Here is a 14,262-nt window from a genome sequence, read left to right as displayed (position 1 = left end):
AAATTTCACAGCATATTGCCGGTAATATTAAAGCTGATTCTGATTCTGAAGTTGCTCTTTTCTTTATCCATTGGTACCAATGACAGGCCTTTTGGATTTGTTTCAACCATGAGCAGGAAACAGCTCATTTTGACCTTTCTTTAAACGAATAACATTTCCTACAACTCTGTTTGTGCTGTACCAGTGAGTTTGCCTTGTTTATTCCAGAACCTCAGAAGCTAAGAGTGTGGTTTGACTTCCTCTTCCAACACCAGGGAATTTACTTATACTCTCAGTGGCCACTTTATTAGGTACACTTGCTCTTTAATGCTAATTGTTAACCAGCCAATCATGTGGCAGCAACTCAATGCATAAAAGCATGCAGACATGGTCAAGAGGCTCAGCTGTTTAGGCCAAATGCCAGTGGTGTGCACAACGCGTCACCCTTCAAGTGGATGGGCTACAGTAGCAGAAAACCACAAACATGCGTTCTGTGGCCAATTTATTCAGTACAGAAGGTAAATAATAAAGTGGCCACTGAGTGTTACAGCACTGGGGTGTCACTGTCAAGAGCGCGATTTATTGTCCAACTTCAGCTGCCCTTGAGAATCTTCAGTTCATGTGGTGAAGCTTCTCACAGTAATTTTTGGCAGGGGTTTCAGAATTTGGAACTGTTGCCAATGAGAAAACAGCAATACATTTCCAAACTAGGATGATGTGTGACGTGGCCTGGAGCATGCAGGTATTGGAGTTCCATTTACCAGCTGCTGTTGCCTACCTGGATGGTGTAGATTGGATATTTTGGAGGTGTAGTGAAAGCATTTTCAAGTTACAACAGTGATTCAGGAACAGCTTCTCCCCCTCTGCCATCTGATTTCTAAACTGGCATTGAAACCATGAATACTACTTCATTATTTTTTATTATTTCTGTGTTTGCATTATTGTTAATTTAACCATTTAATATGCATATCTATATTTACTGTAATTGTTTACTTATTTTTTCTATATTATGCATTATGCACGTACTGCTGCCACTAAGTTAACAAATTTCACGACATGTGTCAGTGATATTAAACCGGATTTGGAGGCCCTGTGATTCTGCTGTTTGTTGTGCTATCTGACTGTACTGATTATCACATCAGACACATCGAATATGGTCATCTTTGTCTTGCATGTTGTTGTCCAGCCCACGTGGAAAATAAAGAACAATACATTGAGGTTCTGGAGAGCTTTGGAAACCACCACCTATCTCAAAATAAGAATGAATTGTCTACAGGCTTCCTAAACCTGGGTGTTTTTACTCGTGAAGTGACTGCGCTCTTCAAGAATCTGGTAAGCTCGATAATGTCTCCATAGTTACTTATTTCTCTGGTAGGTGGTATGTATTGAGCTGAGAGATTTCAAAGGGATGTGATGGGACGAGAGGATGGATTATTTTGTGGGGTTTAATGGTAACATCATGGAAGATTGCGAAAGCATATTTTTACATGAGAGACTCATTAGTGAAAGTTCTTCCAAGTGAGAGTGGAAAGCTCGCCTGCTCATAGCGGCTAGCGTAACGCATTACAGACACAGGGATCGAGATTGTGGCGGGGGCTCCCACGGTCAGTGTTACATTCTCAAACAGCATTTGTGCAACAAATAATCTGCTCACGTCATGTTCCCGTCACTCCAGGAATCAATTATCAAAGAATTTTTTCTTACTTCAAAACAAAAACATGGCACTGTGATGTGGTCAAGGGGATGACTGCGTGAGATTCCGCTGGGTGCTCAGGATTCCTCCCACATGCAGGGTAGTAAGGGTTAGTAAGTTGTGGGCATGGTATGTTGGCATCAGAAGAATGGCGATACTTAGACTGCCTCCAGCACATATTTGGACTGTGATTGTTGATCGTTGATGCAAGTGAAGCATTTCACTGCATGCTTTGGTGTACACGTGACAAATAAAGCTAATCTTTAATCTTTAGCTGGAAAGGAGTTGGTGAATAACAGCAAAGATAGTTTTATTGCAAACATACAGAGTTTTAGTGATAGTCTTTAGAATATTATGCATACTTTAGGCTTTTAGTATGTTTTTGTTTAGCAGAAGTAAAAGAATTTTCTTTTTAAATTGATTCCTGGAGAGATGGATCATGACGAGCAGACAATTGGTTTCATTAATGCTGTTCGATAATGAAACACTGACCATGGGAGCCCTCTGCCATAGCATAGCTGTCCATCTTATCTACATAAATACCAATACCTCTCATCAGGCAGAAGCCTGAAAGCACATACCACCAGTTTCTATCCCGTTGTAATAAGACTATGAAATGGACCCCTTGTATGGGCACCATGGTAGTGTAGTGGTTAGCATGACGCCGTACAGCTTGGGGTGTTCCTGAGTTCGGAGTTCAATTTCAGTGCCATTTTGTAAGGAGTCTCCTCTGTGTGTCCTTCCAGTTGGGTTTCTCCAGAATCCTCCCCACAGTCCAAAGGTGTACAGGGTAGGTTCATCACTCATTGTATATTGCCCCATGATTAGGTTAGGGTTAATTTGGTTTGTTGGGGTTGCTGGCTCGAAGGGCTGGAATGGGCTATTCCACACTGTATCACTAAAATAAAATAAATCATAATAAAAAATAAAGATGGACTCGAGCTCACATTTTAGCCCTTGCATCATACTGTGTGACTGCATTGTAGTTTCTGTAACTGTAACACTATTCTGCATTCTCTTATTGTTTTGCCTCATTCTACCTCAATCTATTGATGTGATGAAATGGTGTGTGTGGATGGTATGCAAGACCATTAATAAATCAGTTTACCAGTGTATGAAGTGGAGAGAATGGGACAAAGTCTCTGGAGTCATCTAAGAAGGGCACCTCAGACAAAATTGGGACTGCAGATGTAAATTAAGTTGAGTTTTCCTTTTGAAAACTAAATGCTTCCATCTGACAGGACTATAGGGAGTTTGAAGATTGTGTTCACTTGGACCACAAAATGTCGCTTGCATCATACACCAAAGCGATCTCTTCAGTTACCTGATGAAGTAACTGTGTCCTTTGGCCAGTGGCAGATGCCGTCAGGAATGTTTCAACCCTTAACCATTGCACTCTCCAGCTAGTGAGTCAGCAGTAGTGGTCGAGTCACTGCCCATCTGCTCCTGAATTCCAGCTCAACTCCTCTCGCTTGCTCCATATCCAGCAAGAGGCTCTTCCTGCTTCCTCCCCCACCCTGCGAGCTGCTCTGTTCTTGCTCGTTTCATCAAGGCCCAGCTCAGACAGCAACCTCCATGTTGACCTTGCTAGGAACTCTCTACAGCCGATCTCCACGGGGAATAACCACGTCAAGCTCTATCCAGTAAACACAAACTTTGGAAACCCCCTTTCAACTCTTTCCTGATCAATCTGGCAAGGTCAATCTGATAAAATGAAGTTAACCAGGGTTGAAGAATGGGGAAGCTTGCAAACAGCACATGGATGAATTATTACAAATTTTATTTCTATTTATTTACTGAGGTACATCACCGAATAGACCGTCCCAGTCCTTTGAGTCACGCTACCCAGCAATCTCCCAATTTAACCCTAGCCTAATTATGGGACAATTGACAATGGCCAATTAACCCACCAATTGGTACATCTTTGGACTGGATACAGTCTTTGGACAGGAAACAGGAGCACCTGGAGGAAACACACGGAGAACGTACAGGCAGCGGTGAGAAGTCTGATTGTGTATATAAACAGTGTACGTAAATCCAAGCAGCTCAGCTGTTTCACGGGAGAATCATTAGAAACATAAAGGCATATTAGTCTGGGGTCAAAAACAAGGCGAAAGATAAAATGAGGAGAGAGACCAAGGGAAAGATCCAGATTGAATCAAAGAGGAAATTTAATAGCTTTGGACTAAGCAAGCCCGCTGTAGTAGGAAAGCAAATATCCAGCAGAGATAAGAGCTGGGAAGTAAGCAAGCAGGGAAATTTGAAAGCTTTGCAGCTTGTTTATTTTCTCTTGCTGAACTTGCTCCATCAGCCTACACGTGAGTGATTGCTTCACCACACCGTTTGATATTGCAGTGATGTGATGTAGTTACAGGATGTTCTGTAACTTTCTGTTGTTTAAAATAATAGGAATTAGAGTTGGGAAAGAGACCCACAACCGAAAGAAAGCACTTTCCCATTATGCATAGAGTGGCACGATTGGACAACTATCACTCTGCTCACTGGTGTTATATAGGGAGCACAGTAGCTTAGTGGCTAGCACATCGCCTTGCAGTACAGGCGACCAGGGTTCAATTCCTGCCGCTGCCTGTCAGAAGTTTGTACATCCTTCTTGTGACAGTGTGAGTTCCCTACCGCAGTCCAAAGACCTGCTGGTGGTTCAATGTAAATTGTCCCCTGATTGGGCTGGGGTTAAATTGTGGGATTGCTGGGCATTGTGGCTCGAAAGGGCAGAAGGGCCTACTTGGTGCTGTATCCCAATAAATAGATAATGCCAGGATGCAAATGTCCATGATTGACAAAAGTTCAAGAGTCAGGATGGGAGATTGTGGGCATAGAGGGATTTGGAATCAACGCTGAGAATTGTTAAGTAGATCTGTTTCTTCATTAGGAGCTAGTGTAGCACAGCAGGCGCAAGTGAACGAGTCTTGGTTGTGAAGTTTTGGATGAGCTTGTTACCAATGTAGAAGATAGGAAATCATTCAGGATAAACATATAAATAAGGAGCCCACAGGCATATTTCATTATTCAATAAGATTGTGGTTGCTCTGACTTGAACTGCAACTCCCCATCCCATTTACCTGAAGTGTCTCGTACCAAATCGTTCACTCAGCCCATCAAATCTGCTCTGGCATTCCTTCATGGCGAATTCATTATCCCTCTCAGCCGTATTCTCCTGCCTTCTCCCCATAACTTTTGGCACACTGAATGACCAAGAACCTATCAACATCTGCTTTAAATATACCCAAAACTTCACCTCCAGAGTCATCTGTGGCAATTAATTCCATATATTCACCACCCTCTGGCTGAAGAAATTTCTTCTCACCTCTGTTCTAAGTGGGCGTCCCCCTATTCTGATGCTGTACCTCTGGTCCTAGACTCACCCATTATAGAAAACATCCTCTCCACATCCACTCTGTCTAGGCCTTCCAATATTCAACAGGTTTTAATGAGATCTCCCCTCATTCTTCTAAACTCGAATGAGCACAGGCCCACAGGTATCAAATACTCCTCATACATTAACCCATTCATTCCCAGAATTACTCTCATGAATGTTCTTGGGACACTCTCCAATGATAACACAATTTTTCTTAGAATAGGGAGTGCAAAGCTGCTCACAATACTCCAAGTGCAGTCTGACCAATGCATTATGAAGACTCAGCATCACATCCTTGCTCCTATATTCTAGCCCTTGCAAAATGAATGCTAATATTGCATTTGCCTTCATTACCTCTGACTCAACCTGCAAGTTAGCCTTCAAGGGAATCCTGCATAAGAATTCTCAAGTCCTTAGGCAGCTCTGATTTTTGAATTTTCTCCCAGTTTAGAAAATAGTCTGCAGCTTTATTCCTTCTACCGAATTGCAGGACCATGCACTTCCCTACACCATAATCCATTCTCCTAATCTATTTAAGTCCTGTAGGCTCTCGATTTCCTCAAAACTAGTTGTCTTTCCACCTATCTTTGTATTTGTCTGCAAACTTGGCCACAAAACCATCAATTCCGTTATCCAAATTATTGACATATAATGTGAAAAGAAATTGTCCCAATACTGACCCCTGCGGAACACCACTTGTCACCGGCAGCCAAACAGAAAAGACCCCCTTTATTCCGATTCTTTGCCTCCTGTCATTCAGCTAATGCTGTATCCATGCTAAATATTTCTTGTAATGCTATGGGCTCTTACCTTGTTAAGCAACCTCATATGCGACCCTTGTTAAAAGCCTCCTGAAAATCCAAGTACACAACATCCATTGAGGCTCCTTTGTCTATCCTGCCTGTTAAATCCTCAAAGAATTCGAAGAGAGTTGCCCATGAAGATTTCCCCTTAAGGAAACCATGCTGACTTTGGCCTACTTTATCATGAGATGCCAGGTACCCCAAAACCTCATCCTTGATAATGGATTCCAACATCTTCCCAACCTCCAAGGTCAGGCTAACTGACCTATAATTTCCTTTCCTCTGTCTCGCTCCCTTCTTAGAGTGGAATGACATTTCCAATTTTCCAGTCCTCTGGAACCATTTCAGAATCTAGTGATTTTTGTAAGATCGCTACTAATGCCTCCACAATCTCTTTAGCCACCTCCTTCAGAACACAGAGTATAGTCCATCTGGTCCAGTTGACTTAACTACCTTCAGACCTTTCCGATTCCCAAGCATCTTTTCGTAACAGCAACCACACTCACCTCTGCACCCTGATACTGTCTAGTTTCTGCTGTACTACTGGTGTGTTCCACAGTGAAGACTGATGCAAAATACTTATTAAGCTCTTCTGCCATTTCATTTCCCCATTACAACCTCTCTAGCATCATATTCCAGTGGTCCAATATTCATTTTTGCTTCTCTTTTACTGCAAATACTTTTGGTATTCTTTGATATTTTGGACTTCACATTTCATCTTTTCTCTCCTAATGGCTTTTTTAAAAGTTGCCTTTTGTTGTTGTTTCTTTAAAAAGCTTCCCAAATGTCTAACTTCCCACTAAATTTAGCTGTATTATATGCTCTCTGTTTGGCTTTCCTGCTGTCTTTTACTTCCCTGGTCAGCCACAGTTGCCTCAACTTCTCTGTAGAATACTTCTTCATCTTTGGGATGTATCTATCCTGCGTCTTCCAGATTGTCCCCAGAAACTCCAGCCAATGCTGTTTTGCCAGTGTCCCCCGCCAGTCAGCCGTGGCCAGCTCCTCTCTCATGCCTCTGTAATTCCCTTCACTCCGCTGTAATACCGATACATCTGACTGTATCTTCTCCCTCTCAAACTACAGGGTGAATTGTATCATATTATAATCAATGCCTCCCAAAGGTTCCATTACCTAAGCTGCCTAATGAAATCTCATTCATGACATAATTCCCAATCCAGAATTGCCTTTCCCCTAATGGGCTCAACCACAAATTGCTCTAAGGAGCCATCTCAGGAATTCTACAAATTCCCTCTTCTGGGATTGAGAACCAACTTCATTTTCCCAATCTACCCGCATATTGAAATTACCCATGAGGATTGTAATATTGCTCTGATTACATGCATTTTCTATCTTCCATTGCAGTTTTAGTCTACATCCTGGCTATTGTTCGGAGGCCTATCTATAATACCCACCAGGGTCTTTTTACCCTAGCAGTTTCCTAATTCTATCCATAAAGGTTCACCATCTTCCAATCCTATGTCACCACCTCCTAAGGATTTGATTTCATTTATACTGACAGATCCATCTCACACCCTCTGCCTAACTGCCTGCCCTTGTACTACAAGGTGTATCCTTGGATATTATGCTTTCAAATATGACCTTCCCTCAGCCAGGACTCAATGATGCCCATATCATACCTGTCAATCTCCAAATGGACTACAAGATCACCTACCTTATTCCGTATTACTGCATGCATTCAAGTATAATACTCTCAGTCCTGTATTCATCAACCTCTTTGGTTTTGTCCCCTTGCTATACTTCACTTCATCCCACTGACTGCAACTTTGCCCTCTCACCTGTCTGTCCATCCTCACAGTCTCACTACACACTGCCTCTGTTTGTAAACCAACTACCCCTTCCTCAGTCCAACCAAAAAGGAATCTGTCCTTTTTGTATAGAACATGCCTTCCCCAGAAGAGATCCCAATGATCCAGAAATCTGAAACCCTGCTGCTCTGCACCATTCTCTGTCACCCATTCATCTCTTCTAGCATCCTATTCTTGCCCTGCCTAGCATGTGGGACTGGAAGTAATCCAGAGATTATTACCTTGGAGGTCCTGTTCTTTAACCCTTTCCCTAACTCCCTATACACACCGCACAGGACCTCCTCCTCCTTTCTACCTATGTCATTGGTGCCAATGTGTACCACGACGTCTGGCTGCTCACCCTCCCTCTTGAGAATCTTCTGCAGCAGCTCTGAGACATTCTGGACCCCAGCACCTTGGAGGCAACACATCATCCTGGCTTCTCTTTCTGCAGTTGACCGAGCAGGGAGGAAAGTTGCTAGTTCAGGAGATAGAAATGACTAATCTCACCAATGAGAAAAGATATAGACGCTAAGCTCATCTGAAGTGATTCTCACAACAGTGCCGCCATGTATCATTGTCATCAATTTTGGGCCCCTTATCTGAGAAAGGATGTGTTGGCACTGGAGAGGGTCCAGAGGAGGGTTACAAGAATGATCCCAGGAAAGAAAGGGTTAACATATGAGGAGCATTTGATGGCTCTGAGCCTGTACTCTCTAGAGTTTAGAAGAATGAGGAGGGGATTTCATGGATAGAGTGGATGATGAGAGAATGTTTCCTGTCATGGGGGACTCTAGAACCAGAGCACACAGCCTCAGAGCAGACGGATATCCATTTAGAATGGAAATAAGGAGGAACTTCTTCAGCCAGATGGCGGTGAATCTGTGGAATTCATTGCCACAGGCAGCTGTGGAGGCCAAGTCATTGGGTATAATTTAAAGAGAAAGTTGATAGGTTCTTGCTTAGTCAGGGCATGAAAGGCAGGAGAGTGGAGTTGAATCAGTCATGACAAAATGGCGGAGTGGTCTAGATGGGCTGAAAGGCTTGACTCTGCTCCCATGTCTTCTGTGGAAGAGCTATTGTTTACAGCAATCAGTTGACAATAATTGGCCAGCTGGCCCCTGTTTTCCATTATTTAAAAAATGTTAAAATATGTAAAGTAACAGAATATTTACCCACCCTTCTACTCTGGCTTTTACTCATCCTTTCCAGAACAATGCCCAAATTGTCAACTGTTTATTTCCCACTGTGGATGCTGCCTGACCTGCTGACTACCTTCAGTTTTTGTGTGTTAGTGCATAACCACATCCCTTCACTGCAATGACTATCTTCAAATGCTACTGTTACATAGCCACTTGGGCCCCAAGCTGGAGGAGCAAATCTACCAAATGGAATAAGCCAGCTAGCATTAGCATCTATTTGTAGATTTGAGTTTTCATCTCTATAATAGTTTATTATTAACTAAAATAACCTACTTATTTACATAAAACTACTGGTTAGATTTCACCTGTGCCCCGTATTACAAATTCCAGTTTCCTCCCACAGTCCAAAGACGAACTGTGTAGGTTAATTGGTCACTGTAAAGTGCAGCATGATTAGATTAGAGTTCATCAGGTTTGTTGAGGGTTGCTGCAGCAGTGTAACTCAAAGAGCCCGAAGGGTCTACTCCAAGCTGTATGGATAAATAAAAATAAAAATTTCCCCTCACAGCCCAGTGACGTACCGGTTAGTAGGTTAATTGGTCATTGTAAATTGTCTCATGATTAGATTAGAGTTGATGGGGGTGGCTCAAAGAGCCTACTCCACCTTGAATCGCTCAATAAAAAAATAATATCCACAGTTTTATGTATTTCATTGACTGCAGTTTACTTCGGAGTAAGTGCTGGAGGGAACTGTTTAGGAATGGATGTTCATTTTTCACTGCATCACAGGTAAACTAAAAACATCAGCACAATGTGATTTAGACCCTGGGGTCCATGGACCCGTTGGTTAATAGTAGGGATCCATGGCATAAAAAAGGTTGGGAATGCCTGGTCTAGACACTACTACATAGCAGCTGTACTATAATGAAAGAGCAAATATGAACTATCTTTATTGTAAAATAGCCCTTTCATTTTAGCATGTGCCATTCTCTTCCCATTATCTCAAAGCTTTAAAAGTTCTTTTCTTTCCAAGACTGCAGAACAATGAAATAGTGAGCATCCACACACTGTGGACAGCCCACTACAGGGGACCGTGCTTTTGCTTGGCAATCCACCAATTTTCTAGAGTTGGCTTTTTAATCCCAATTCTTTATTTTCTTTTATGATGTTTCTTAAATCTGTCACTTGAAGCCAAGATCTGGATATCTTCCTTAACATTTCCACTCCCAGCTTGCTGTCAAATTTTCTTTGTATTATTTCAGGATTTCAGGGTCATGAGAGTGTGGAATGAGCAGCCAGCACAAAGGGCGCATGCGAGCTTGATTCAACATTTAAGAGGAGCTTGGATAGGTACATGGATGGTAGGGGTATGAAGGGCTATCATCCAGGTGCAGGTCAATGAGAGTAGGCAATTTAAATGGTTTTGGCATGGATTAGATGGGCTGAAGGGCTTTTTTCTGTGCTGTAGTTCTCTAAGACTATACAGTGGGTTCCAGTTAATTGGGCCATCAGTTATTCAGGGCAGCAGCATATTTGGGACAGCTCTTAAAGAATAAAAAACTAATTGAGAGAATAGCCAGAATTCCCTTCATTTATTTGGGACAGCATGCCACTTAATTGGGGCAGGAGACTGTTGCCAAGCAGTTTCTAACTAGCATCAGACACGTGCATTTCCATGGCCATTGCAAACTACACTGTGCTTAGAGTGAACAGATTTTAAATGGCATCAGTTGGATGCACTTGTGTTCAAAAAGCAGTGACTTTTGTCATTGATAGTTGTTAAAAAAGAGCAGTAAGACAACTTAGAACAGTTTTACTCATGGTGGTTTCAAGCATTCAGGCTTGGAGATACCAGAAATGGCTGGGAGTGAAAAATTAAACAATTACACTACTTCAACAAGTTAGACATCATGAGGAATTGGAAGGTATCAACAATCATCTTGAAAGTTACAATGGAAATGAAGATTAGAATGACCATTATATGAAGGCAGTCCTTTAGGTGCACTAGGTGCCTGCGTGATTCAATCAAAAGAGCACATGCATTGGATGAATTCCCCTGTCAATAATTATTAGAAACTAATACAAAGTTTTATAGTTCTCTAGTGGTATTAGTAGTATTCTGATTTGTCCTGTATTTCATTTAAATACATAATTTGTTACTCAATTAAACAGCAGCTTGTGTTTTTTATACCTTTTATAATTATATCCATGAAACTTTGGCTAATTGGGGCACCCGCTTATTTGGGCCAAAATGTACTGGTCTAGGTATGTTCCAATTAAGTAGAATACAGTGTATTTTACTATCCCTGTAAATGTAAGATTTTTTGTTGTTTGTAAGATTGCTGGCAGGAGGATCAGTAAACCTCATATACATTGACTGTTTCAATACATTGTTGCTGATCTCTCTTCTCAAATCTATTTCTTTCTATTTCTCAATCATCTCACTTCTCAATTACCCAGTGCCAGAGAAATGCAAATCATAGTCTTCAATAAACTCAATGTCAGCATCCACTACTCGCCTCCTGAAAGGCCTTGGGCAGATCAAAGAGGGACTGTGTCAGTCTGAGTGTGCATTGTGTCATGTGTGTCAAAGGTTTCTGAGTATTGCAAGTACTTGTTAATGAAGTGATCTGAAACTCCTTGGGATCAAATGAAGTTGTACAAGTCTTTCTACACTTGCATTCATTTTTCTCTCTTTGTTTAAAAATGATTCTTTCTGATGTTGATGGTGTTGATTATCTGCTTACAGACTCAAAACATGAACAATATCCTCTCCTTTCCATTGGACAACCTGCTAAAGGGCGATTTGAAGGAAGGAAAAGGGGTGAAGTTGCTTCTCTTTTTATGTCTTTGAAGAACTGTAATGTTATACTCTTCAGTCCAGAAGTATAAATCTATGTTGCTATGGTGCAGGAGAACAATGCCTGCGTTATTCCAGAAGATCAGGGCTCGTACAATGGGATGAGAGATTCCAAAGTCAAGTCTTTTCCCAATGTGTGAGCCCTGATTTTCTGGAATAACGCAAGCATTGTTTAAGTGATTGTTCATTCCCGTGATTGTCCCTGTTACTAGTTGCCAAAGGCCATACAGAATAGAAATCTTTCCGTAGATCAGGAGTTCCCAACCTTTTTTATGGCATGGACCCCTATCATTAATGGAGGGGTCTGTGGGTGTGGGGTGGGGAACTCCTGCTGTAGAGAATGTAGTCACACATAAAATGTAGACACAAAGAGGTACTGCAGATGCTGGAAGATCAGAGCAAAACACACAAAGTGCTGGAGGAGCTCAGCAAGTCAGACAGCATCTATGGATGGGAATAAACAGTTAACGTTTTGGGGTGAGACCCTTAATTGGGACTGAAAAGGAAGGGAAGGAGTCAGAATAAGAAGGTTCATCTGATTGGCAGGTGAAATTTTTTTGAGCGTAGATCTTTGGAGCGTTGAAGGTTGAGGGGGGACTTGATAGAGGTATTTAAAATAATGAGGAGGATAGATCGAGTTGTTGTGGCTAGGCTTTTTCCATTGAGAGTAGGGGAGATTCAAACAAGAGGACATGATTTGAGAGTTAGGGGGCAAAAGTTTAAGGGTAGCACGAGGGGGAATTTCTTTACTCAGAGAGGGGTAGCTGTGTGGAACGAGCTTCCAGTAGAAGTGGTAGAGGCAGGTTCAGTATTGTCATTTAAAGCAAAATTGGATAGGTATATGGACAGGAAAGGAATGGAGGGTTATGGGCTGAGTGCAGGTCGGTGGGACTAGGTGAGTGTAAGCGTCGGCACGGACTAGAAGGGCCGAGATGGCCTGTTTCCGTGCTGTAATTGTTATATGGTTATATAGAAATCCTAAAACCGAGCAGGGAATGGGAGTCCCAAGTTAAATTTCTGCTCCGGGCTATGGTTCAACTGAAACTTGCAGGCATTTTTGACTTTGGAAATTTCAGCTCCTGACTGTGGCTTCAGTGATTGTAACTGAGAGATCCAAGGAGGGAAGGCCTGTAGTGTTCTGCAATAAACTGTGGTACTAGTGGAAAGATGGATGCAGAGATTCACCCTGTTAATCTGGTGGTTTTTTTTTATTGAATGGCACTGTCTGGGTATTGTGGCATTGTGTTCCCACATTTAATTATGAACACAGCCCAACTCTATTCCTGTATAACTTGCCACAGACAAGGGGGTTCAAAGTACATAAATGCCACTCTTTACAACCCGGAGATTCATTTTCATGCAGGCATTCAGAGTAAATCTAAAGCACAATAGGATCAATGAAAGACCTCACCCAACAGGATGGACAAACAACCAATGTGCAAAAGACAACAAACTGTGCAAATACAAAAATAAAGTGGGGGAAAAAGAAATAATAGTAATAAATAAATAAGCAATAAATATTGAGAACATGGGATGAAGAGACCTTGAAAGTGAGTCCATGGATTGTGGGAACAGTTCAGTGGTAGGGTGAGTGAAGTTATCCTCTTCAGTTCAAGAGCCTGATGGTTGAAGGGTAATAACTGTTCCTGAAACTGGTGGTGTGAGTTCTGAGGCTCTTGGGGTTGTTGGCGGGGGTGAGTGTAAGGAAGGCATGTGTAGTCATACAACATTGAAACTGTTGTATCCATGTTCCCACTGCATCCACACTCAGCCGTGAGTACCAATCCATATTCATGTACCATCTACGTTAACGTTCGTTTTCACTGGAGACAGCCATTGACCTACTGCAAGTTCCTTCTTTGTGCCTCCACCTAGCCACAGTTTATTGGCTGGATCTGTTGCAGAGGTGCAGTGGAAATGCTGCCAGCCATTGGGTGGTGCCCAGTCTCTCACCTGGAACCATTCCAGCTCTGATGCTGTTATTTATACTGTGGGCTTTCGAGAAACCGGGCACCGCCTCCTTTCCACTACAGCAACACAAAGTTTTGTACTAGGGCTAAATTATGAAATGGGACAGTCACATCCGTTTGAGTCACTGTCTGAGATGAAACTTTGTGCCAGTAATTGAATCAAATTTTTGATGTCTAAGATCTGCCCTGAGCCAATTGCTATACAAACACGAAGTCTGCAGATGCTGGGAATCCAGAGCAACACACACAAAACACTGGAGGAACTCAGCAGGCCAGGCAGCATTGATAAAAATGAAATCAACAATCAACGTTTTGGGCCGAGAAGGAAGGTGGAAGATGCCAGAATAAAAAGGTGGGAGGAGTGGAAGGACGATAGTTAGAAGATAATAGGTGAAGCCAGGTGTGTTGGAAAAGGAAAGGGCTGATGAAAAAGGGAATCTGATAGGAGATGAGAGTGGACCATGGAGGAAAGGGTAGGAGACAGGTGAGAAGAAGTTAGGGGTCAGACAGGGGAATAGAAAAAGAGGTGGGGGGGCAGGGGGAGGAGGGTAAATATTTTTTTACCAGAAGGAGAAATCGATATTCATGCCATCAGGTTGGACGCTACTGAGATGGGATATAAGGTGGACTGACA

At 42.3% G+C, this 14,262-nt stretch overlaps 1 protein-coding gene across 1 annotated transcript in view; it reads left to right on the top strand.

Annotated features, from left to right (window-relative positions):
* The window catches only part of LOC140719622 (arf-GAP with SH3 domain, ANK repeat and PH domain-containing protein 2-like), a 111,780-nt gene that overhangs the window by 36,688 nt on the left and 60,830 nt on the right, over nucleotides 1-14,262 (top strand). The window contains exons 3-4 of the mRNA XM_073034352.1: nucleotides 1,166-1,311; nucleotides 11,548-11,622. Coding sequence (XP_072890453.1) covers nucleotides 1,166-1,311; nucleotides 11,548-11,622 — 221 coding nt within the window. The remainder of the gene's footprint in view (nucleotides 1-1,165; nucleotides 1,312-11,547; nucleotides 11,623-14,262) is intronic.

This window comes from Hemitrygon akajei, chromosome 32 (genome assembly GCF_048418815.1).
Source record: "Hemitrygon akajei chromosome 32, sHemAka1.3, whole genome shotgun sequence".
Lineage (NCBI taxonomy): Eukaryota > Metazoa > Chordata > Chondrichthyes > Myliobatiformes > Dasyatidae > Hemitrygon > Hemitrygon akajei.
Note: the sequence above shows the minus strand (reverse complement) of the source record. Positions and strands in the feature narration are given on the sequence as shown.